The sequence below is a fragment of the Rhodnius prolixus genome, unplaced genomic scaffold (assembly GCF_049639745.1).
Source record: "Rhodnius prolixus isolate KJV_2025 unplaced genomic scaffold, Rpr scaffold_5, whole genome shotgun sequence".
Lineage (NCBI taxonomy): Eukaryota > Metazoa > Arthropoda > Insecta > Hemiptera > Reduviidae > Rhodnius > Rhodnius prolixus.
Genome location: NW_027411624.1, coordinates 44,143,544 through 44,170,656, shown reverse-complemented (window position 1 = coordinate 44,170,656; position 27,113 = coordinate 44,143,544). Strand labels below are relative to the sequence as shown.

The 27,113-nt window shown below is 33.9% G+C and overlaps 1 protein-coding gene across 4 annotated transcripts in view; it reads right to left on the bottom strand.

The window, feature by feature from the left end:
* cutlet (chromosome transmission fidelity protein 18 homolog) overlaps window positions 1-27,113 on the bottom strand; it is a 70,944-nt gene that overhangs the window by 42,264 nt on the left and 1,567 nt on the right. For 2 of the 4 annotated variants that reach the window (XM_074136032.1, XM_074136033.1), the window contains exons 2-18: window positions 26,398-26,519; window positions 26,061-26,220; window positions 24,450-24,594; window positions 22,346-22,469; window positions 21,841-21,924; window positions 20,770-20,901; window positions 20,405-20,687; window positions 19,988-20,139; window positions 19,526-19,719; window positions 19,175-19,420; window positions 18,248-18,337; window positions 18,004-18,115; window positions 11,438-11,608; window positions 5,258-5,407; window positions 4,980-5,110; window positions 3,580-3,749; window positions 3,361-3,476 (exon numbers count right to left, since the gene is read on the bottom strand). In XM_074136032.1, the coding sequence (XP_073992133.1) occupies window positions 3,361-3,476; window positions 3,580-3,749; window positions 4,980-5,110; window positions 5,258-5,407; window positions 11,438-11,608; window positions 18,004-18,115; window positions 18,248-18,337; window positions 19,175-19,420; window positions 19,526-19,719; window positions 19,988-20,139; window positions 20,405-20,687; window positions 20,770-20,901; window positions 21,841-21,924; window positions 22,346-22,469; window positions 24,450-24,594; window positions 26,061-26,220; window positions 26,398-26,519 (2,582 nt within the window). Of the gene's footprint in view, window positions 1-3,360; window positions 3,479-3,579; window positions 3,750-4,252; window positions 4,336-4,979; window positions 5,111-5,257; window positions 5,408-11,437; window positions 11,609-18,003; window positions 18,116-18,247; window positions 18,338-19,174; window positions 19,421-19,525; window positions 19,720-19,987; window positions 20,140-20,404; window positions 20,688-20,769; window positions 20,902-21,840; window positions 21,925-22,345; window positions 22,470-24,449; window positions 24,595-26,060; window positions 26,221-26,397; window positions 26,520-27,113 lie in introns of those variants that run through there. The other 2 variants (XR_012460861.1, XM_074136034.1) reach the window with 2 other exon arrangements.

The window sequence follows — 27,113 nt, the reverse complement described above, 5'->3', positions numbered from 1 at the left end:
TATACAATTGTTACTCGACTAACCCTCTATGCTTGGCTAACAGTTTCCTAAATAACAAATACACCAACTTTTCACACCAGCCAACTTATCTCTCTATTTTAAAAACCTCTAAATTTCCAATTAAAAAGAAAATTATATTCAGTAAATAAATTAAGCTTTAAAATCTATTTTATTGCGTCTTTAAATTTGCTATCGTACGGAGGCAATCCAAAAAACCTAATGATAACAAAATGATACAGTTTGGAATTATAGTTTCGAATCTCAATTCAAAATTAAATTAGACCACTGGATAGCTAAAGGATCAGAGAATTCATTACGATAAGCGAGGACTGTGACGCATCGCGCGCGGTGTAGGGGGAAGCGCCGCCATTTTGCTGCGTATCGAGATTTGCAATTAGCATGAACTTTTGACTCGGACGAAGCTACGATGTTCGTTTAAGTTTTAATCGCTAGATGTCGTCACACTCTATCGATTGCATATAAAACATTAGTGTAAAATCGTGACATTGAATAAGATGTTAGAATAAAAAAATATTATCAAAAATATATAATGTCGGCCTACATGCGTCGAAAAGCCAAAACCAAATACAGTGATCGTGTACGGTTGGAAAGGGCTTCTCAAGAACAATCGAATGGTAATAATAAAACACCAATATGACCGAGTCAAGCTGTGCCTAGGAACGTAAAAGAATGAATACGGCCGAGCGGGTCAACGCGACGGTGTCACAGTACATCTGCAGCTGGGGCGGTTGAAATTATGCAAGTGGGTGATGAAATCGCTTCTACATCGACAACGGACTGTAGTATAGGCATAGATTGTGTTCGATCGTCGATTATGAAGACACACAGGGGCAGCAGCTAGTGCACGTTTCACTACGACGTTTGTCAACAATCCATTCGGACATATGTTAAGTTAACGTTTACCAGAAATCTCGATCTATCTTGATTGCCATTTGTGTCGTACTTTTTCGTATCACAGACCTATAATTAATAAAGTTATAATGTAACACAGTAATTATTTGTTTCCTTGATTTCATCCTAAATACATAAATAAAAATATTTTATATAAAAAATATAACCCGTTACTTAAACGTATTCACGTACAACACACGGCCGTCTCCATGACACAGCCACAGTGTTTTTTTTTTTCTAAATTATGAATTTTGAAGCTACATTTGATTCGTATTAAAATCGAACAGGAAATGAGGCCACTTAATACACTGATATGCTACTGCCTACAGAAGTGTATGAGTTTGTAATGAACATGCCAAGTTTTTAGAAAAATCAATGTAGCCGATTTCATGAAAGCTGATTTCGATACTTACAAATACTTGCAATACAATTTGGAATAAATTTACTCTTTGTCGATTTGAAAAACACTTAACAACAAAAAATGGGATATGAACAATATTTACTTCAGTGGCAAAAGAATGATCTAATTAATTAAAGCTTAATTTAAAAAATAAATAAAAAATTAAATTGTAAAAAAGAGATAAGATTAAAAGAGAGGAGAAAAAGCTCCATTTTGGAGAAAAAAAGAGAGAGCATCAGAAAGCTCGGGCCCCAACTAAATAGATAAGCAAGCCCTAATTGTTATTAATTGAGAAAAAGGATTAGTGGCGCTGGCAAGTACATTAAGGGCATAACGGCCCAAGGATTCCACTCAGAGGACTTAAGTAGTTAGCTGGGGATTAAAGAATCACAACAGTTATCCTTTAAGAGGCTCACCTCCAAACGAAATTAAGAGCATCAAAACTTATTACAAGCTTGTAATGGTCGGCAAGTAAGGGTGGCCATATTGATGTTTTATAATAATTCCTTCCCTAAAGTTTTTTTTTTACTCCATTTTTACTTTTTCTTACTCCTAGTATAAGGAAGTTTGGCGATCCAAATTTCTGAATTTACTTTTCACAGGAAAAAAATGCGCAAATTGTGATTTTTAATAGGCGCCACGGTAGCCGAGCGGGTTAAGAGGCGAGACCTGCAAAGCTAATATGTATTGAGGTACTGGGTTCGATTCCCGGTCTCTATGCCTTGGATTTTTTTTTATTTAATGCTTAAATGAGAAATAGTAAATTGCGTTTGCTAGTCGCCTCCGTCTACGACACCTAGTAAATGATAGTTGGACGCTAAGCCGCGCCTGAAAAAATAGGCGATTACTTTACTTTTTCACTTTTTGTGATTTTTAATAATAAAATCCTCTTTATTATCCTTCCATAACCTTCTGCACAGAGTCTTCCAACCTTATTCTTGGAACTCTCTCTCTCTCTCTCTCTCTCTCTCGCACATTGAATACTTTGGCCACCTCACAGCCTTTCATTCTAAGAAGTTCTATTGTTCTAATGGTGGTAGTGGTGTTAGAAATAGTAAATCATTAAACAATTTTTCACCAAAACAAAGAGCAAAATTCAAACAGACAAACTATCTAACATAATTTACAAAATAAATTGCCAGGATTGTGACATATAGGCCAGACAAGTCAGTATCTCAAGGCAAGGGTATACCAGCATCAGTATGATTGTAAGACAAAAAAAGGCGACAATTCCACCGCGCTACTTAGACACCACATTGACAATAAACACAATTTTGACTTTCAGAATGTGACCGTACTCGATAGGGAAGAAAACCAGTATAAGCGAAATTTTCTTGAAATGTGCCACATAGTAAAACAGAACAACACAGTTAACTTTAGAACAGACACGTCGAATTTGGCCAACTGCTACAATTTTGTCATTAAAAAATAAATAGATATCCAAATTTTGTACATAATTATTGCTGGATTTTCTTAAATTTACTTCAAATCTTTTGGTTATTTGTTATTTAGTTCAGAAGGGTTATTTGGTTTCTCCTGTGTTTTGGGTTTAACGGTTTTTGTTGTTTAAAGAAATTTCCCAATATTTATTGTATTTACTCTTTTGTTGTAATTAGTCTATTGTATCTGTCCAATGGTAATTACCAAAATCCCCGTGTAAGTCCCGCTATATCTATATATATATTCCTGCTTCTCCATTTCTGGCTCTTAGTTTTCTGTAACTCAACCAACCCGCAGAGCCACGTAAGTTTCAATAATTATAAAGAATTTAGTGTATTTTACTGTTTATTTTTGTATTACTGATTTTTACTGTTTTTTCTATGTTACTGACTCTGTAAATTGTTTTGTATTTGTAATATCCAGGCCCTGAAGAAGATAATATATTTGTCGAAACGTTGGCAAAAAGACAAGTTGTTTTATTTGACCGATTCCTCGCAAATCTTCGATCCTAAGTTTAACAATTTGCGGTCATGAAAACTATATATTCATGTTAGAAATAGTGTAACAGTCAAATAGACTTCTACAGACAGAAAGAGAAACCTACTTACCACATTAGCCTGTACTTTTAGCGCTTTCGGTGTTAATTTCTGTAGATGACTAGGCACCCTCTCAGATTCTTGACCTTTACTAGGTTTCTTGCCGGCCGAAAGCTCACTTTTTTTATCTGAAAACAAAAATTATGTTGTTTTTTTTAAATATAAATTGTTGCTTAAGCATCAGCTCACAGAGAATCTACTCTGTGTCAAAAAAAATCTAATATTGTTAACCTTTTTTCTCCAAATCGCCGCTCTCCTTTGCAGGCGCTGCAGTGTTAGTTTTAGCAGCCATACGTCTAATTTTTTCAGCTTCTACTTCCCTGGATATCATCTGTTTTCCAGTGTAGGAGAAAATTCTGGACCTTTCTCGTTCACCGAACAGACCCACTTCCTCAATGTCACTAAATGGAAAAATGAAAAAAAAAGGAAAATCTGATTTCACTTGATTAATTATAATAACTTCAGACAATTTCCTTTTAACGCTGCTAGTTCAGGTAACAATAATGTGGCCAGCTGCAAGCAGCACCAGCAAACAAAAACCCGGTATGTATCGGCAACAGATTAAATCGGCCTTAGATCCCGAAGTGAGCTCATTGTGCTGACCCCAACAGGAAAGTCAGCTTTTTGAAAAGCTTCAGAGTTTACCTACCATTCGATTTTTACTAACATTTCCTCTGGTCTCAAAGTCCCCAGAGGTCTTATGTTGCAATCTAACGATTACAGCCAATTAAACAAGGGGCTCGGCTCTTCCGCTAAGTCACAGGGGGGGCGCAAGATTTTCTTTTACTCCACTCATTTCAATTTTAATCGATATTTATACTCCGATTTACTTTATACATAATCTATGTACGTCAAGTCACTTGAACTTCTAAGCACGATAAGTAATCTTAGGTACATTACTCACCATAAAACGGCGCCACCGTCAAATTCGGAAGCAAGTTTGCAAGTTAAATCAATCGCCATCGTAACACCCAAAAATTAATTGTTCTGTAAAAATTGGATCAAATAAAAGTAATTATTACATAAACAAGTGGAATTACAAATTCAGTAAATAATCGAATAGGACAATTTTCGAAAAATATGTAAAAAAAAACAAAACGTAGAAAAGTCGCTCCTGCGCATTACATGCTTCTTCAAATTTGACACTCTACCGTTTTTAATACTCGTATTATAGACATTCCATGCGCGGCGGATCTTTACTTAAATGCATTGTTAGGGGAGTGTTAAAAGAAACAATCCTCCAAAAAACTCCATGAAAAACCAACTTTCCCGGGGAAAAGTTTCAAAAAAAAGAGATGATTTTTAAGTAATATTTTGCTAACTTTTTTCCGTACTCAGCGGACCTCTATTTCTGGTGAAAACACAAAGACCAGGAGGTTGAGACGGCACAGGAAACCGGTTCGAGTCAAGATCCACGGCTTGTTCGTCATAACCTAGAGAGGTAGGTCCTCTCTCTTCCTCCATTTCCCCTAGCCGAGGCAACTACTAATACAGTTAAAAGCTCCAAGAGTGGTGGATTGCAGGGGCTTTGCTCTAGAGCTCACCCTGCTAGAGTGGGATGTCAAAGCCGCCCACTCACCTCAATCTAAAAACTAGTCTCTACTGGTAATCGTAACTTCTGGGACACTTACGGATCCAGTTTATAGTGGTAGCTGCCCTCTTGGGTGCGCTCCTGGGTGTAGCTGAGGTTGTAGTCCGCCATTGCTGAGGTTACTCTCTGCACTTCGGCCTTCTCTTTCGGTGTGTACAGCTGTATACTCACCTAACGCACAAATCAAAATATCAAAAATTATCATTTCTGCTTTCTAACGGAGTCTCAAGATTGATGCTTTTGAGAGTGCGCAGTGTGTCTAAGATTTTACCTCAATGCTTGGCAACTTTATCAAAATTAAATAATAATAAAACTTACCGGCCTAATACTGGGTATGACTAATTCCAGTAAGTATGGTATAACATCTAGAAGAAGTTTCTGCCTGTCTTGGTGAGCCTGCACCTGTGCTGGCATCCCCATTAGAGTATAATGTAGAATTTGGGTGATTCGTTGGCTTCTTAACTTGACCTGTCAAAATGAAACAAAAATCAATATGTAGAACATTTTTAAGATAAAGTAACAACAATCTCTTTTTTTTTTTCTTTTTTTTTTTTGATCAAAAAAACCAATTTGGGACACCAGCTCCGACCTTAGATCTTGCAATTAGCTATGCCATCGTGTTAACAACATCTTAATGGGCGCGGAACCTGAGCCTAATATGGGCTCATCATCCATCCCAGCCACTCCAAATGACTCAATTTCAAAAACGTCTTCCGGTATGCCTAAAGACACCAAATCTCCTTAGAAATCCTTTAGTTGTATTCTACACCCGAAATTAGCATTAGCGAATTAGGTACACTGACACCGCTTAACAATTTAGACCCTCTATGTCTGCTATAACATTAGTGTGTAATTGTTGTACAATATATTTGGTGACTGATTCATAGTTTCAATTGGATGAAAAAAGTAAATGCCATTTCAGTCGTGATACATTTATTTATTCTGCCGAGCTTTCGACCCAGGGACTAGTTCATCTTCAGGGCTAGTTTACAAAGTAATATTTTACATTAAAGGGTTGGTTGTGTCTTCTGCCTTGTCTGTTCATGGACTTTTTTCATCCTATTAGTGTGTAAATTTCTGGCCCACCTAAGTGTTCATCCAAAATGTGTCCCTCTATAACATAAAAGAGCAAGCAATTATAACAATGATTATTCCCTCGAAGACTGGCGGCCAAATCCCTCATACACCTTCAGGATTTCGTTCGTCGATCCCTCATCAGCTCCTCTCTTCCCCCATTAACTACAGCACATCCACACCCAATCTACTCACAGAGCGCTCAAACCCTTATCTCGCTTACTCCTCACATCAGTTTCAGCTAGTGGAATTGGTCTGCAAGTAACGTCTACTTGCAAGACCGTTCTACTCTGAGTGCCTTTTTTAAATGAAGATACGCCCTTAGCATTAAAACAACTCATTTAACAATGCTTTAAAACGCACTGAATGATGGCGAATATAATACTCCACTCAGCATTATACAGGTACCTCGAAAATCAATCTCATTCCGCAAATACGATTTGATCGTAAACCGCTGTTTGTAGGAATCAAAAAAAAAAAGAAAGTAGAAAGCTGTTGAATAGAATATTAAATTCCACCGCCGCCCCTCCAAAAAAAAAAAAAAATTATTTCTAATTTTACAAAGTTTCTTGATTTCATTAAACAAGGTTGAAGCAGCTAAAAATCTGCATAATTGCTAATCAAAATTGATAATGAAAGCGAAGAGAGAGAGAGAGAAACAAATATCTAATTTCAAAACTTTTTTTTCTTTGAGAAAGAAATTAAAAACGTGATTATGCAAGCCATCAACCCACCTCCCCGGCCGACCCAAAAAATATGGAAAAAAGTGAAAGGTAGAAATTAATCGTATTAACTGTTGAAGAAATATAATTTGCACTTCGCCCACTGAAAAAAAAAAATCTCCCCCTTCCCGATTTTAATTAAAATGTTCCCTCTGCCATCAACAGCCAAAATAAGAATTATAATCACTCCGAAATTCTCACAAAACTCTTTCTTCTCGTGTTGTGAATGATAAATTTACTGTGATTCGGAATTAGCTACTCTCTCTTTTAAGAGGTCATCTAAAATTTTTCTAATTCGATTTTAACCGGAAGTATACGTTTTGAGAAAACGGGGGGGAAAAAAATTCTAGCGCAAGCTCGATTATGTAAAGTAATTGCCTATTTTTTCAGGCGGGGCTTAACGTCTAACTACCATTTACTAGATGATGTAGACGGAGGCGATTAGCAAACGTACGAGGGTCGTTTGAAAAGTCCGTGCAAAGTCAGAGAGATAGCACTACTGGCGCGTATCGAGGTTATGTTTAGTTAGTAGCATCTCTTGGAAGAACGCACACCAAGTTTCAGCCAGATCTGTCTATTTCTTTGTGTTTAGCATTCGTTTGAATCGAGGAAGTCGAGTGATTTTCAAAAATGGACGAAAAAGAATTTCGTGTGTTGATTAAACACTACTTTATGAAAGGCAAAACGCCTCAGGAGACTAAAGAGAAGCTTGATAAACATTATGGTGACTCTGCACCTTCGATTAGAACAGTTTATAAGTGGTTTCAAAATTTTCGTAGTGGCCATATTGGCATAAGTGACGCTGAACGTTCTGGACGCCCTGTTGAGGTTACTACTCCAGAAATCATTGATAAAATCCATGATATGGTGATGGATGACAGAAGAGTGAAGGTGCGTGAGATTGCTAGTGCTGTGGGCATCTCGAATGAACGGGTACATAATATTTTGCATCAACATTTGGACATGACAAAGCTATCCGCAAGATGGGTGCCGCGATTGCTCACGCTTGACCAAAAACGAAATCGTGTGAAGTGTTGCAAGGACGGTTTGCAGCTGTTCTAGAAGAATCCGCAGGACTTTAAGCGTCGTTTCGTCACTGTGGATGAAACATGGATACATCACTACACTCCTGAGACCAAAGAACAATCTAAACAATGAGTTGCCAAGGGGGAATCTGCGCCAAAAAAGGCGAAGACCGTTCCTTCGGCCGGAAAGATTATGGCGACTGTCTTTTGGGATTCGCAAGGAATAATCCTCATCGACTATCTGGAAAAGGGTAAAACTATTACAGGTGCATATTATTCATCAAGACCGTTTGAAAACCGAGCTGCAAGAAAAACGCCCACGATTGGCCCACAAAAAAGTCCTTTTCCATCACTACAACGCACCAGCTCACACCTCAGCAGTTGTGGTCGCAAAATTAATGGAAATAGGGTTCCAACTCGTTTCACATCCCCCCTATTCTCCAGACTTGGCTCCCTCGGACTACTATTTGTTCCCCAATATGAAGAAATGGCTGGCGGGAAAAAGATTTTATTCAAAAGAGGAGGTGATTGCAGAAACGAATGGCTATTTTTCAGACTTGGACAAATCCTATTATTCGGAAGGGATCAACAAACTAGAGCAGCGTTGGACGAAGTGTATAAGCCTAAAAGGAGACTATGTTGAAAAATAAAAAAGGTTTACCCCCAAAAATTAAGTAGTTTTTATTTTTGCACGGACTTTTCAAACGACCCTCGTACTTTACTATTTCTCATTTTACCATTAAATAAAATCCAAGGCCAAGACCGGGAATCGAACCCAGTACCACAAAGACCGGGAATCAAACCCAGTACCACAAAGCCCGATTATGTATTCTGTATGTTGAAAAAAATAAATAATTGGGGTGAAAACGAACGCGATTTTTTTTTCTCATTAATCTTAAGGCTTTAAACCACAATTTTTTTTGTCCAAACTCCGAACATTTGGGTCATATTTAATTATTATTTCTGGGCGCGCGGAATTGGTGGTCTAAGGCTTTGGATAGGGACGATTGGGGTCGATTTTTTTTTTGGAGGTCAAGGCTGTAGCACCAGGGAAGAAGAAGAAGAATTCTTATCTAAATTATACAATTTGTACATCATACTGATAGGTAATCTTACAAGGAAGTCTCAACTCCTTTCCGGAAGCTGCCCTAATACGAACTTCTTTAAAAATAAATTTTAAAGGAAAAAAGTTTGAAATCCATGGGTCCGTAGCGTTTAAACTTAAGTTTAGAAGGAAGTCCTGAGGAACCATAGCCGAGAAAGCTACTAAGGAAAGAGGAACTTCCGATTAGGGAATCTTCTAAAAATACTCGAATTAAACCATGTGTAACAGGAAACCGAAAAATGACACTAAAGAGGAAATCTACGCACACTTATTCGAATTTTCTCTAAAAGTGTTACGTATGTAATAAATCTACATATGTATACTTGGCGCACTAGTTTTAAAGGAAATAGTTTTTTAAAAGGTGTACAGAAGGCGTTGCAGACCCAAATCCTTTTATAAACAAATAATACAAGATAAAAAATTAAACATAACTTAAATAAAGAAAATAATAAATTACATAATGTAAAAAATAATCATAACAAATGAAAATTAACCTTCTAAATTAAATTGTAACTTAAAGAGTATTTTAGCATTACATTATAACTTATAATAGTGATTAAGCATGGATGAGCGCAACATTACTACATTTATGATATAATTGTAAATATTTGAACAGTCGGATTTCGATTGCAGTAACAGTAAATGAAATAGTTGTTCCTTTCTGCTAATTGTGGTTGGGATAGATAATTGGGGAAGATACTTTATTCTCATGCATTCATAAAGCGGACAGGTAATAAACAGATGGAATAAATCTTCATTTTCAAGGAGGCCGCAAAGAGTACAGAGCTGGTTAGGATTTATTAAGTAGGGCTATTGCTTTGTGGGTGATTTTAATGGAGAAATTACTGCAAGTTCTAAGTTGGAACAATATGCTAGTTACAGGAAATGGTAGAGAAAGTAGAAGATAATTTTGAACATCCGAAGATATTTAGAGGAATATTTCTATAAAAGAGACTGTAATTTGAGGAGTACAGTCTGGCTACGTCAGTGTTGTGTAAATTGGCTTCATACGATGACCAAAAATTGTATTTAGATTTTTTGCGGATTACATAAGGGATCCTGCATTAACCCAAAGATGGTTGTAACTCAACATTTATAAAAAAATTATTTTATTTTTGGGTTACCCAGTTGAACTTAATATTATTTTGGACGGTAAAGATTCGAGATGTAATAGTCTTGTCATCACAAATACGAGGTAATCTGGATTGATCCATTTTTCCAATATTTTGCAAAACTATTTCAACGCAAGGGAATAGTCTTTTTGATAGTCTTTAAAGTAAAGTAGTCTTTAAATAGTCTTTTTCGAGAAAATCTTTTTAAAATCAAAAAAATCTAAAAGCAGCAAAGAGCAATTAGTTAAAACTACTTTTTCGAACTTTCCGAGCTTCAAAACAGATATTTTCATTGAAATCTTAAAATCTAAAATTTTCGCGATAACAAAATTCGTTTTTACTAATAAATAGCACTGGAACGGGAGTGAAAATGAGCTAATCCCTCCGTTTTCAAAAAGAGGAAGCCCAAATGAAAAAGAAAAAGGAAAAATCTCGGCGAAAGAATTTCACAAGATTAAAAAGAAAACAAAACAAAAAAAAATCATTTTTATAACATCTTGTCAGCGAAACAAGGCTCTGAAGAAGTAGCTGAAGAACAAGGGTAAAAAAAAAAATAGGGTTTAAAGAGTTTTGGAAGTGAAAGGAGTGTACCGGCCGTTTAAATGAGGGTGGATAAAAATTTCAACAACTTGCCCCCTCTCGGTAATTGGTCTTTTGTCTAATTTCTTTCTTTTTCTTCATCTTTTTAAAGCCCCTCTCTGTGAGTTGAGGTTGTGAAAAGGACTTAATGTAAACAGAAAATGAAAAAAGGTCATTAGGATCTTGTTTTAAAAGTTGTAGCCAAGTATAAGGGCAAGAATACAGTCAAGAGGGGGCACAGAAATTGCTAGGCTGTGTGGAGATAGGATAAAGACCTAATGAGTTTCCACACATACACTCAAACAAAAGAAAATTCGAAGAAAAAAAAATGTGGAGAAGCGGGCGAGTGAATAAAGTAGATGAAATAAAAAAGATGGCGGAAATATTGTCCAGTGAATTAAAGATGGGGTGTCATTAGGTTGGAAAAGGGTGGCCATCTTTCTTTTTATAAATAAACATTTTCTAACCATCTCGACAGTTTCCAGCTACCCAAGTAATGACAAAAAAAAAAAACCTCTCTCGCTGCTATCTCATTTTCCTCTTTTTTAATACATCAACCATTACCCAGAGTGTTGTTCTGCCCACTTCCATAATTACCCGATAATGGCTAGCCAACACCCATTCAAGCATTAACTTACTGAAAAGTACCAAGATTTCATACTTGGTTAGCTTGTTTTAGTCTGTTTTCCAAGGTTAACGTATAAATTCATCCCACTCAATTGCAATATTTTTTTTTTATTTAATGATTTCTGTAAAGTTCAACTGTAGTCTTAATTTCAGAAGCTACTCCGTGTTGCCATGTTGCAACTGGCAGTCAACACCTAATTGCCACCTGTATTACATCCGAATGAGCAAGAAAAAAAAAAAAAAAATGGACTCACCTCGTAGGTAGTGTGCGGATAAGTAAGTTTCGGCCAGTTAATGGTAGCAAACAGCAAATGCCAGCTAATGAATGGATACACCAAATACGGATACAAGGTGTACTCCTGGGTGCTTTGTATGGATGTGGATATTGTATCTTGGAAACAAAACCAACTGGAGGCATTTGCAATCTGAAACGAATCACAGTAAATTACGTTAATTCAAGATTTTTTATGCGTTTATTAGAGTAGTTGCATTAATCAAACTGCTCTTTTAGGGTTAGAAAAGAACCAAGTATTCAATCAACAATTGAAAAACAATAAGTATAGTAAGTAATGCCTATTTTTTCAGGCTTTACTACATATCGCAGACGGAGGTGACTAGCAAACATACTTTACTATTAAATTCTCATATTAACCATTAAATAAAATCCAAGGCCTGGGAATCGAACCCAGAAAACAATGCTGCTTAGCACCTCCTTTACCAACAATAATTGGTTAAAATGAATATAATTAAACACCCTCATATTTTGAAACTTATCATGGCGTTTATTTATTACAAGCTGTGCCGGGTCGTCATTCAAATTAAACTTGTCATTAAACTGCCATTAAAATGGCAAACTCCTAGTAAAAGAATCTTTATAAAGAAAGTTTACATATCTTTTTTTACACTTAAATTAAGAGGAAAAACAAAATGTTGAAGAAAACTACATGAATTCTGAAAAAACTACATTAAAGTAGATTTTAACAAAAATTATAAGATTATAATTCACAAGTACCTGATATTATCTAGGCACAAATAATTGATAAATTAAAAAAAAAAAAGAATACCAAAACACATGTTTATAAAATAACCAAATATGAATAATTACAGCGATAAAATGTTAATGTAATAATTTAGAATTTAAAAAATAATAAAATATAGGAATAACCTAGGAAACTGCCGACCATCAATATGACTTTTTTTGTTTTACATCTGATATTTAAATACGAACAGGTCAGTTATGCCCTGTACGTTATAATAGTTTACATAATTTTCTTACATGTAACACGACACATACATTTACAAATGTACCAGGTTAGTAAATTTTTTTTTTCAATTTAAAGTTTTTATATGATTAACAGTAAATAAAATGTCTAGTTTCTCTAAAAACAAGTACAAAAATTGCTCCACAGAATCTCGAAAACATGAAAAAACTCCTAAACCACTTAAACCATTTAACCTGCCACCATTTTTTACACTGATTGAATCGGAGTGATGAAAGTTTAATTTAAAGGCCTCCAAAAAGGTTCGCAGATGTTTATGTTTACCACACAGATTAGGACGCACTTTAGTTAGTCCCAAAACTTAACTATCAAACTTACGGTTTACCTCGTATGAATACAATTCCAACTGCTTTATGAAATAGAGATTCTATATTTTTTACATTTTACTTACAATATAAATGAACACTAATCACTTATTATGTATTTTCAGTTATTGGTATATCCTGAATACAGATACAATGGTTAATAATAACCTTTTTAAAAATTTGCCGTTTTAATAAATAAGTAAAATTTAACACAAGAAAAAAAATCAAGAAATGTGTATTACGCTTACTGTAACCACTTTGTTAACCACGCTTTGTAAGTTTTGATTTTTATTTTATTTTGGGGGGAGGCAAGAATTCGAGCTAATCGACTTTTTGGTAAATTGCCTAGCAAAACAGGAACTCTAGATTCTTAAATAATCCACACATCTCCACTTATCGCTGCAGTCGGGACTCGGGAGAGGGTAATATATATAGAGTGGAGTTGTTACTATTCGAGAATAAATTTGAATATCGATTCGACCATTCGGACTGATCTAAAAATGAAGTGACAATTGTGATTTGGAAAATACAAAGCTACTTATTTTGCTGTGATTATTATTGGTTAGCTAGCACTGGTACAGGATTATAATTGAGGAAATTCCTATAAGTTTAAATTAATTTTGTGAAGAAGATAAAACAAATTAGTTATATTTGGGTAAACTATTTTTTTGGAGTTTGTAAAACTAACCTAATAATAACGAACCGGGGTATTACCTTTAACGTTAATTCAATATTTTGCATTTTTGTTGCAATACATCGGATTAGGGACTATTATTATTGCAACCAAGAAAAAAAATTTAGAGAAACAAAATAAAAATGGACCCTCAACCGAGAAAGACATTTCGTAAATAAAATTAGAAAACAAGGCTCACGACTTAAGATTTTTTCGAAGATTTTCTAGAAACGGAAATTTTGGCCTAAATTGCGCGAGCTGTAGGAGGACGTGCAGGTAAAAATTAAATTTTAATTATGTTAACTTATTGTCTACTTTCTGTGAAGAGTAGATTAAAGCGGAATATCAGAAAATATTAAATACAACAATGACTTGTTTAACACAGCTCCGCTCAGCTGGGAAGCTTTAAAATTTATGAATCCATTGAATTCAAGCATTATGGATTTCGAAGTTGCGCTAAGAAAGCAGGAGAATTTCCTTAACTAGATTTAATTAAATTTCTGCTTTCTGCGAATAGCACAGCACGTCAATCTCGAATAGTAGCTATTGACCAAGATTCCAACTTTAAAAATCTAAATATGTTATTAGTTTAATAAATAAACCTGTATTATTTGGTAAGGAAGCAGATACAAAATCGATTTTAACCAACTACTATTCTAATAATAGCGCGAACGAGCTTTTTTAAAAAAGAGTATTCTAAATCAAGCTGCACTATAAACTTTTACATTCAAAACATCTTTTTCATTAACCGTGTAAAGCAAGAATTAATTTTGACGGAATGAGAAAATTGTACAACTCATCTTTGAGCCATGCATGATCTACTTTTGGACCTAAAGGTACATGCTACATGGCTTGGTGATTGATTCTGTTGATTGAAAGACTTTGCCATTTAGAATGCGTCATGTGTGTTACCAATTATGAAAGAACAATCGGTGTTAACAACTGTGTAATGACTTCAATTATCAATAAACAAATTTCAGCATTTGGCATAAATTCCATTGAAAGTAATGCCCTGGTGTACATTTGAAAACTGCTAGAGCGCTTTTTGAAACAAATAATGATAAAGATGTCTTTATTAGATTAATTGTTAAGGCGGAAGACATTTAGTTTATAAATAGTTCTTCGCGTCTTTCTAAACATGCTAATTATGGAATGCTATTGAATTTCTATAATAGAAGATGTGTACCAAGTATTATACATTCGGAAAACGCTAAACTTACATGCGCAAGGCTTCTAAACTAGACGAACTTTTCTAAAGTTGACGTAAGTGAATTAGGGCAAAACCTGGCTCGTAACCATGGAATAGAATGAGCGTCCTGAAGGGAGGTATAGATTTTGGGAATAACTAATAAGAATTGTAAATGATGCCGTGGAAAATACTACAGAGAAATCATGGATAATTATATCGAAGTAAAAACGATTTTAGCAGAAGTAAAATAAACTGATAATTGCCGGCCGTTGACCTACATTGATAACAAACCCAACGATCTATTTATCTCATTCTCACTTCCTATTTATTTAGAGAGGGCAATAGCCCTCCAATAGGATTTATTATGAATTTGCCAGGAGTTCAAAACAATCCCAATTTGAAGCACTTGAAGGAACGGGTGCGACTGACTAAGAAATTGGTTGGAAGAAATGTAAATCTGATTACTAAGATCCACCAATCAATATATCTGCCTAATTTATAATGGACCAAAATTTTCCTCAATTTCCTTGGAAAATGCTAAAGATGATTAATCTATTTCAAGGAAGAGCTGACAGAGGCCAAATTGAAGAGGCCGATTCTACTTTCCCAATCCCTAGAAGTTAAAAAATCTATATATACAGAAATACCGTAAGGTTGATGTCTTTTATTGTATTACCTTCTTTTTTGTTTACATTGCAGTGGTACAAGTTTAAAATTAAGGAAAATCATTTGTTAAATACATTATATTTGAAGAATAAAACGAATTAGTTAATTTTGAGTAAAGATTTTTTAATTGTAGTTATAAAATTTGACTAAAAATAATGTACCTAGTTTTACCTTTACGCTAACTATAAATATTTTACTATTAAAATCATTATTATTTTGAATTGCAGATATGAAAAGAAAATGGATTACGGATAAAATACAAAGTTTCATGTCTAATCTAAGCAAGGTGAAATCGTTTATCGCCTACAAACCAAAGCAACCAAAAGCGGATCCTAATTCAATCAATCCATTTGATTACTTAGAATATTCATTGCTTTCTAAAGGATTATATGATAAACAACCATTTCCAAATGGAAATTTTATTTAAAAATGATTTTGTTTTGTTTCTTTCTTTCTACTTTTTAGAATTTAATTGTATTGTTTTTTGCTGCATGAACTAACAAACGAACTCGTGATTTTAATGTCTCTTTACATTGATGTAAATCGTTGAATAAATTTTGTCTTTAATTATTTAATCATCTTTGTAACTTCCATTGTTTAGATCACATTAAAACTGTTGGGCTTGAACTATTGTATTTTAAGAATGTAGCTTGTAGTAATGTCTACGTAAGTAAAAGTTTGTCAGGTTGCGGCTCCAGAAGTACGAGGGTCGTTTGAAAAGTCCGTGCAAAGTCAGAGAGATAGCACCACTGGCGCGTATCGAGGTTATGTTTAGTTAGTAGCATCTCTTGGAAGAACACACACCAAGTTTCAGCCAGATCGGTCTATTTCTTTGTGTTTGGCATTCGTTTGAATCGAGGAAGTCGAGTGATTTTCAAAAAATGGACGAAAAAGAATTTCGTGTGTTGATTAAACACTACTTTATGAAAGGCAAAACGCCTCAGGAGACTAAAAAGAAGCTTGATAAACATTATGGTGACTCTGCACCTTCGATTAGAACAGTTTATAAGTGGTTTCAAAATTTTCAGAGTGAAAGATATGGGCACAAGTGACGCTGAACGTTCTGGACGCCCTGTTGAGGTTACTACTCCAGAAATCATTGATAAAATCCATGATATGGTGATGGATGACAGAAGAGTGAAGGTGCGTGAGATTGCTAGTGCTGTGGGCATCTCGAATGAACGGGTACATAATATTTTGCATCAACATTTGGACATGACAAAGCTATCCGCAAGATGGGTGCCGCGATTGCTCACGCTTGACCAAAAACGAAATCGTGTGAAGTGTTGCAAGGACGGTTTGCAGCTGTTCCAGAAGAATCCGCAGGACTTTAAGCGTCGTTTCGTCACTGTGGATGAAACATGGATACATCACTACACTCCTGAGACCAAAGAACAATCTAAACAATGGGTTACTAAGGGGGAATCTGCGCCAAAAAAGGCGAAGACCGTTCCTTCGGCCGGAAAGATTATGGCGACTGTCTTTTGGGATTCGCAAGGAATAATCCTCATCGACTATCTGGAAAAGGGTAAAACTATTACAGGTGCATATTATTCATCGTTATTGGACAGTTTGAAAACCGAGCTGCAAGAAAAACGCCCACGATTGGCCCACAAAAAAGTCCTTTTCCATCACGACAACGCACCAGCGCTCACCTCAGCAGTTGTGGTCGCAAAATTAATGGAAATAGGGTTCCAACTCGTTTCACATGCCCCCTATTCTCCAGACTTAGCTCCCTCGGACTACTATTTGTTCCCCAATATGAAGAAATGGCTGGCGGGAAAAAGATTTTATTCAAACGAGGAGGTGATTGCAGAAACGAATGGCTATTTTTCAGACTTGGACAAATCCTATTATTCGGAAGGGATTAACAAACTAGAGCAGCGTTGGACGAAGTGTATAAGCCTAAAAGGAGACTATGTTGAAAAATAAAAAAGGTTTACCCCAAAAAATTAAGTAGTTTTTATTTTTGCACGGACTTTTCAAACGACCCTCGTATAAAGGGCCAAGTAGTTCCAAACTCAGATATCTCCTGTATGAGTTTCAACATTGGAACCTTGTCCGCAGAGGGTAGTATGTTCTTCTCATGCGAAGACAATCTAAAAAGAGGTTTTGATGGAGCATCTTGGACATCATCAATCTTCGCTGCCAGTCCATTCTTCAAGTAGTATACCACAGATTCTGTATACTTTTCAATTCCATACTCCGCCTGTCTAATTACCTTCACGTTACCTTATAAACCTTTTCGATTAGGTGCAAGAGTTATGTTGGCGTCTTCTCATGTACATTTTTAGTAGTCCCACAGTATTCACGAAATTTAAAAAAAAAAAAATTGAATGTGAGACGGCAACAAGTTCTGTACATCAAATTTATTAATCAACTTCTGACAGTGGATGGAAAACCGAAACCAGTTGGGAATACAAAAAGAAATATAAGCGTGCTTAATATCGTATAAAATCAGCGATAGTTTGGTTTTCACTTACACTATTTCAAATATTTTTGTAGAACTTTTAAAAGGTTCTGTTGAGCAACTATAAGACCATGTAACACAATACTGAATGTCACTCAGTATAAGGATAATATTAAATACAAGTCAAATTGACACAAACAAGCTGTAATGGATTTAACCATTAAAAAACCAACCACGTGTACACCAACTTAAACAAATACTTTCATTAAAATCATCTTTTAAAGATTATCTACTTACAGAATTCATAGATGAATCAATAGTTTTCAAACGTAGATAATTTTCAAATACACCCATTGTTAATCGATCATAATCTCCAAAACTTTGTACCGTCCTTCTGACGTTTTCAACCCTGTGAATAATAATAATTCAGCTGGTTTTAATTTACATATTACTTATATGTTATACGAATAATCTTAATTAACTTATACATCATTTTTAGTGAAATAGATAAAAAAAAACTTCAGTATAATTTCTTAATTACCTGTAACGAAGACTTTGTTCAGAAAAATTCTTCACTGAATCCATACTACTATTAGGCCTTTTATTTGAGAAGGGTGGCATGTTGCAATTCCTATAAAAGTGTTTGATATTTTTTTATTATGATGATTATTATTGCTATGTATATATCATGCAGAGCATGACATCAAGGTCAATAACCAGAATACTAAGACAAACGGATAAGAAACATCACTCTCAAGAAATGTGGTGATTAATTTGTGACAACACATAAACTGGAAGTGACATGCTGGTAAGGACGTCTCCAAATCGTTCGAGGATTCCCAACGCAAATTAGGATCTGATTTCTCTCGCACCACAGGCCTGGCACCTTATACTTTCTCACCCCAAAATGCTTCATAATCCTTTTCTTGAAGTGTATATACTTGTTATTTACTTCGTTTTTTTTTTTTTTTTGTAGGTTGCTCTTTGTCGCTAGTTTCACAGCGAATGGTAGAGTAAATAATCTATGGTTCCTTGCCTTAGTGTATGTACCTCGACGATCCATAAGTATCCCTCCTCATACCTCCTAGTAACATTTATAACCTTCAGAAGGTCAGTGATTACAAGGTATTACGAGTGATCAAGAGCATGTTACGTATAAGGACAAGAACCAAATATATAAGCTGGTGTTTCCGGCTCTCTGCAGCATCTGCTTTATCAGAATTACCAAGAGGATATTTTACTCCTTGTATATTTTTTTTTTCTTGCGCTTTTTGGCCACCGGTCTTAGCAGTATATTTTCAAAATGAGTTGCAAAAAAATATTCATTCCTTCAATTCCCTCGAACAGGTGATGGAATCTGACCGAAAAGCTTCCTTTACCCTCTTACGGTCAACTAAATCATCCTGTTAGATTTATAAATATAAGAACAGTATGTAAAAAAAAAAAAAAGCTTAAACTGATTGCTTACTTGATTATTTTATAATGAAAGATAGTTTGCCAAACAGCAAATAACCCTTGCTGGGTATCTTTTGAGCCAATATTAGATGAATGTACTTGCGTTAAAGTCACTCTTTTTTCACCAGTTTTCAAACAATGTAAAAATGAAAGACACGAACGTATATCATTATTTGTTTTCTCACTAAGAGCCATCATTGTTCCTAAATCGGTGGATATAAATTCTTTTCGTGTAATTTCCATAAGTCTTTCACCAAGTCTGCAAATAAATATGGTAAATAGAAATCAATTTCAGAGAAACTAATATAATAATTAAGTTCCAAACTATTTCCTTTTAAAATAAAGTATTTCAAAATGATAATACCTTGCTGATGAAGTAGGAGGTACGTTGAGAGTATAGGCAATCTGTCTTAAAGGTCTCAACGCTGGAACGTAGACATCATTGCAAATGCAAATAATTGGTCGTTTTAGAAGACCTTTATTAGATTTCTTACTGTCTTTTCTACTTTTAATTTCATTTTTATCACTTACGAATTTTACTAAATAGTCAATCGTTGGCTGGAAAAGAATTAGATATTTAAATAAGATTTTTATAAAGAAAAAAAAAACAAAATGCAAATCTGTGACAAATTTCTGACTTGGAATTACAAAAATATTCCGATAAAGCTAGCATGCAATTTTTCACTTGTAACTTTACTTAATTCAATGTCTGATTGGTTAATTTTTTTTTTCAAATGTTGAACAATATTTCAACTCTAACTTTTAATTTGAAGCAGTACCTGTGGTAGTCCAAGGACACAGAAAAGGTTCCTGATTATAAACTTACCGCCGGTGCACCATCAATTTCATCCAAAATAATACAGTTAGGCCTTCGTTCAGCGCCCATTACCGCTTTCATTTGTGTAGCTGCTTCTAACTTCGTGCGAAACGCTTGTACACTGCGATCATCGCTGGCATTCACTTCTACCACATTGTAACCTACAAGAAGTAGTAACACTTCAAACTCTATTTCAATTAGCTAGGCTTCGGATATCTAGTTAGTAGGATATAATTCCAAAGAAGATTAAGAATATCTGCCCAAGATGCAATATACACAACGAGCCTACAGAAGGCAACTTTTTGGATATAGCACATACGATATTATAGGCTGTCAAAAATGCTACTTCGGGTTTTTTAAGAGATGAGATAGGGGAAGGGTTCTAAAAAAACACATCAGGCTTTGATCCGATGCCATAATATTTACCTGCTTGTCTAGCCAACATGTGTGCCAACGTGGTCTTTCCTAAACCAGGTGGACCACAAAGCATGGCTATTTTAAAATAAGGTCGATTATGTTGATCCATTTGAAACACTAAATCTGTAATATCATTTTTTTTCTTCCATGAAGCATTCTGATAATAAGTTTTTTTGTTATCCTTTTGTTGCCATGGTTGTTTATCAGACTGCTCACGACGACCTGGAGGTTCTCGATGAAATACAACTTTATCCCATTGTTTCATCCAGTAAAGAAGTGCTCGGTTTGTTGACTGTAAAAAGTAATAAATTCATCAGATATCTTTCACAAGTTTTAATAATTATTTAATACTCATAAATAAATGCAGACATAACCTCATCACTAAGAAGCTGACAATAATTTTTCGGTCTATAACGTTCCACCCATAATTCTTGCTGTGGTGCTTCAAAAGCTAAATTTTCTTTATTCTCTTTGTCCTTTGATTTAAGTTCTTCTTTACTTAAAATCTTCAATAATAATGATAGAGTAAACACAAATTATATCATAAATTCCTTAAAATAGAAGGAAATTTAATGTTTCAACCCTGTTCGTACAAGCTGATTATTGAGGGGCTCACCCGTGAAAAACATTGCGCTCCATCTACTAATCCAGGATAAATGGAAATGATAGATTATGAGGAGTATACTTATATTGAATTGAAGAACTTATCAATATTACAAAAGCGAAACCTCATAATATTTAAAATCTAAGTACTCTATAGATGTAGTACTGAAAGAGGTGCTGAAAGCCAATTACCTAACTTTAAGTTTTCCGTTAAAGATTGTTGGCAAATGGAACAGGGTAGACAAGTGGCTAATGGTTAATCTAACTTCTTAGTGTTCAAGTACTGGACGTAAATATGAAAGAATCTGCTGAACATGAGAATGCAAGGAGGAATTTCTAGAAAAGAAAATATATTACAAGTAAAAGAAAAAGACAGCAGAAATGGACTTGAGTAACAAATTCACAAGGAAAGAATCAGGGTTAGACTGAGTTAGAAATGAAGAAATAATGAAAAATAAGATAGGATTAAATTTAGTCCAAACTTATTCGTTTCACTAAAATAATGAAAATACCCTTTTACAGAAAACTGTGTCAATAAATCAAAGCTATTTGTATACAGAAATAAATTAATACTCTCACTATGTACTAAACATGGAGTTCATTGATAAAATTACATGAGATTTTCGAGTTTAAGAAGCTTAACTTCTAATTTCATCCATGCTTATTCACTTTAAAATTCATTCAGTCAAAAAAAGCCTGAATCCTAAAGGAGCCAACAGATCAAACCAATAGATCCTTAACATGGCGACGCGCACCCTGCTGGGCTTATATTCTACCAAATATTGATATTTTTTAAAAAATCAAAAATGTCAATTAAAATTTTTTAAATCAGAAGATTTTACCTCTTTTAAAGCCATTTCCTTCAATTCTTGAAAACTCACATCAAGAAGCCCAGTATTATTCTTGTTAAAGTGTAATTCTTTGGCCTTAACAAATTAAAACCATAAATAATATTTGATATTAAAAGAAAAGCTAAAAAACAAAACAAATGTAAATATAGAAGTTGAAAACGATAAATAAATAGTATTTTTTCTTTCAATTATCTGTCCAAGATAAGATTTATGGATACCAAATTTTGACTAAAATGAATATTTATTAAATAGTAAACAGGTTTTAATATAAAAGTGTAATTAAATTATATTTAATTAAAAAAATTTAAAACGTGCCTTACCACACTCATCGATTCCAAACCTATTCTCATGTTAATGTTTATAGCACGTAAATACACAGTTTATCTTAACAGTAAATTCTATTTTTTAAATATAAATATAACGACCAAAGATAGAAAAAGATAATAAAAAAAATGTTAAACAGACAAAAATATTGTATAATATTTGTATTTAATACTTTGCTATCCAAGAATTCTTCTGTTCGTAATCTGAAGTAATAACGCTGATGGTTGATATCGGTTAAAGGCATGAATGGCCATTTTGGAACTTTCTTTGATACACTATCTTTAATATTTTTTTCCCTGAAATAGTATAATTACTTTAAATTATTTTCAGATTGGAAATTGAACTATTGAAAAAAAAAATATTATTCATAAATAAAAAACTAACAACTTTTTTAAAACTTTTTGTGACGAGAATGAAGTATATGAAAACCAACTCACGACGATTAACTATTCAACTAATAAAGAAGCCCCTATAAAAAAAGTCTTTAAGACCGTTTGAAAGTACCGCAAGCTGAACAAGTGTTTTGCAGCCTCCATTACAACTTTTAAGTCAAGAAATGTAATTCAATTCAGCTACCTAATACGTCAAACATGGATAACAGCAGCTTTTAACTATTAAATAATAACTCTACCAACGATTCTATACTAGTTTGTCACTACATTAATCGAATCGCTCATTTAATTTGATGAGCAAAAAAAGGGAGAACTACTCAATATATGTGTGCAATCTCAGCAAACGTTAATTTGCAGCTCACGGATTTTCATCATATGTACAACATTTGTTATTTTGAATAAAATCTGGTGTGTTCAAATTTCTTTTTCTTAGTAATAATTACAATTCTAAAATTAAAATCTTTCTTAACCCATTAACTGCCAAGATCCCCAATTGGGGATATTTTTTTATATATTTTTTTAAAAATTTGTAGAACTGTTTTTTGGCGGCAAATAACAAATTAATTTAGAGCAGTAAGTAGTAAACTGTATTGATGGTAAACATTTACATTTTCTTGTCTAGTTTTTGGTCAATAAGAAAACAAAGTGAAAATTTCCAGGTTAGTCGTTCATAGAAGCCATGTTACTTTTCAAGTTTGTTTTTTATCAATTATTTTTGTAATAATTAAACTAAGCGTTTTAGCACAGTTAATTCAAAGGTTCTAGTTGTAGGAAACAATATTATCTTCCATAAATATTTTAGAGAATTAGAGAAAATGGATTTTGTACAGTGATCCCCAAATGGGGATCGTGGCATATAGGGTGAACAAATTTCCGAGTTATAGAATACTTTTAGTATTTATTTATAGAAATGGGAACCAAATAATTTTATACATTCAGTGAACTAGAAGAAGCAGTAAAGGGCCTTCACTTTTTAGAGCAGTTTGACTTTGAGTCTGATACTGATTCAACAATAGATATTGTTGAACAGCCTCCGGACTTACTAGATATTGTTTCTGATGTTGAAGAAATTGACGAAAATGAATTAGTTCATTGCCAGCCAAAGGATGTCCCGGAGATATTAGAGCTTCATTCCAGTAATTTTTCTGTAGAGTTCTCATTTATGAAACCCATAAATATAGTTAGTTATATCCCACCAAATAAGATCAAGGATGTACAGATAGTGCGATATTACGGTCATCACTTTTTGAATCAGTTTATAAGAGGGAAACCAATACGATTTGGCTTCAAGCAAGGGGTCATGTGCAACCGGTTACTGTTTTCGTGTTGAATAATACGAAGGCAAACAAAACGGTGCGTTTCAAGTTGAAAATTAGGGTGCTTCCGTCATATTGAAAAATATTTCAATCATTAATAATCCTTCAACTCTATTTTCTATTACTTTTTTTTAAAATTTTCTATTACTGACAAATAAGAAAACCCGTTAAATCCACAGAGCTAATAAATAGATGTTTCAATAAGACGTAACAACTTGTACTCAGTTTTGAACATCCAATCTGCCACGATCCCCAAATGGGACTTTTTTTAAAAAACCTTTTATTTTTTTATATAATGCATTATTTTATAAATTTCACTTATGAATGACAATTTTGACTCAAACTAAACATGATAGAGCAAAAAAAATTTGGCAGTTAATGGGTTAAGGAGTTCTTTACGGAATGAATTCTAAACATCACGTGTATTTCTGATAAGACTGTAATTCTGGTTAACGGATTCTACTCATATTTAGAATTCTAGCAACTGATTTGTTCATTTTTGAAAAATAATATTGTTACTAGATAATCTACAATAAAACAATAAAAAAGACTATTAACAACTAATCACCTGAATTCTAAAGCATTTTTAAATGCACTGTTACGTCCATTATGAAAGTTGCTCTGATTTCTGTGTTCTAGAATTTTGTTTATCAATATGTCCTTCTTTTTATCCTCTGACAGTTCCAATTCTAGCCTCGGTCTTTTATAGATTTCTAAAAGTAATGGAAATTATAAATATTTCTAATATAATGAGAAGAAAGTATATTGCGTATTTCACTCAAAATATATATATACACAGGGTGAACCAGTAAGTATTGTCCATAGGCCTGCTGTGTGTAGTACATCTAAAGTGGAGTTCAATGACGTATTGGCCAACTTCATATTTTCCACCGTTCTTGAGTGACGTCACTTTAATTTTTTTTCCAAAATCATTACTTTTTTCCAATAAAAATGTTATTACTTAGAAAGTTTTAGTCCGAATTCGATTCTGATGACATGGTTAGAAAGATAGATAAATTTCCTAAAAATTGACACCATTTTGAAGCATAAACTATTCTCCAAACAGCCTCAAATAAAAGTAATCGAAATTTTTAAGAAAACTCATTAGGCTCTTATGTGATCATTTTCAGACCTAGGTGCTGGCACTTTTTACAAAAGTTTCCTTGTCTAATGGGCTTTCAAACGGTATATTATTTTCCAGGATTCCTTTTATCTTCGTATGAGAAATTGCGTTTGTTTTGCAAGAAAACGTGTTCACGAGCATACAGCAGTGATATTGTATTGTGTTGTTTAATTCATTAAACTTTTGTGGATGGAGCTGTAGTCAATTTTTAAAGTAGATTGTCTTAAAATAAGGTAGTCTAAGGTTACTTATTGCACATAAAAAAAAAAAAAAAAAATCTACAAGAGTTTAATGAATTAAACAACACAATACAATATCACTACTGTATGCTCGTGAACACGTTTTCTTGCAAAACAAACGTAATTTCTCATACGAAGATAAAAGGAATCCTGGAAAATGATATACCGTTTGAAAGCCTATTAGACAAGGAAACTTTTGTAATAAGTGCCAGCACCTAGGTCTGAAAATGATCACATAAGAGCCTAATGAGTTTTCTTAAAAATTTCGATTACTTTTATTTTTCCAGCATTCGAAGGAAGATTGAGGCTGTTTGGAGAATAATTTATGCTTCAAAATGGTGTCAATTTTTAGGAAATTTATCTGTCTTTCTAACCATGTCATCAGAATCGAATTCGGACTAAAACTTTCTGTGTAATAGCATTTTTATTGGAAAAAAGTAATGATTTTAGAAAAAAACTTTAAAGTGACGTCACTCAAGAACAGAGGAAAATATGAAGTTTGCCAATACGTCATTGAACTCCACTTTAGATGTACTACACACAGTAGGCCTATGGACAATACTTACTGGTTCACCCTGTATATATATACTATATGTATTAATGGCAAGCTTTCGGTTATACTTTTACAATTGAGTACCTCAACAGTCAGTGTAGAAGACACTTCAAATGTTGAGACAAAAACGAATAAAGTACACGTTCATAAGCCCAGATGACCTATTCCCTAAGTCGAAAACTTGGCATTAGTACAAAAAAAATTATATTTATATCAGTCAATTGTATGTATTTAGTTAATGAAGAATGAGAAATAAATACTGACGCTCATTAAAATCAATATCATTTATATCTCCAAAAAGATCTTCAGGCGTTATTTTGTCACTGTCTAAAAGCGGCAAATAGTTATCCAATTTATCTGAAACTTCAGTAGAAGTTGTTTGTTCAGATAATATGTTGGGTGATAAGTCTGCAGCATTTTCCACCTGTAACCAGGTTGCAGTTAAAAACAAAAAAAACAAAAGAGAGTACTGCTAAAATTTAGTAGTTACTTTCATAGTTGTTCTTAATGGTTTTTTTTTTTTGTGTGCGTTAACCACAGATCAATCTTTTCATGTTTGCTATTGAAAAAAATAAATTATTGAGAAATTAAATTGATTTACTTTTTCTTTAGAAGCAGCCAGACGCTTACCAGCAGATTCTACAACACAATCTTCAAAGTCTAAACTCCTTTTAGTTTTGGAATAAGGAATAACATCTGTTGGTTCACAATATTCTTCTTCTTCTGAAACACAAAATTCTATTATGTATAATAATAATAATAATAAAAGCAATTTAATAAAGCTGAAAATTCCAAGAATTATTTCTTGTTATTCAGTTATTCTTGCAGTTATTCTGAGAAATTTTGCGCACAAAAAGATATTAATTCAGGATCTAATATTCATTTTTGAGAGTTAAATTTTCTGTAATTCTCTCATTCGGACGTGCTTATCAAAAATAAAGCTCATGAGAGACTGTTATTAGTAGTTATTATTCAATCATGTTCGCCTTACTAAAAAATACATTTTATCCAGAATTTTATGCACATCAGAAATATCTTTGTTATTAGTAAGCAGATAAAATCTTCTAAGGATTCTGATATTTCTAGGTCGTTTGTTAACTTTAAATGAGCTAACCCTACTGTCGAAATTATTAAAGGTAATTGATTATAATAAAAAGATGGCCTGGTTGCAGGTCTTAGAGTATGGTGTGTCAAGTAGGCCTGGAGTTTCACATCCATCATGTTTTCTTTTACAAGTTCAACAGCCCCATAGACTACTCAACGAATTTGTACCCAGAAAAGTGGAGGTGCACTTGATTTCAGGATAGCCAGCCAGAA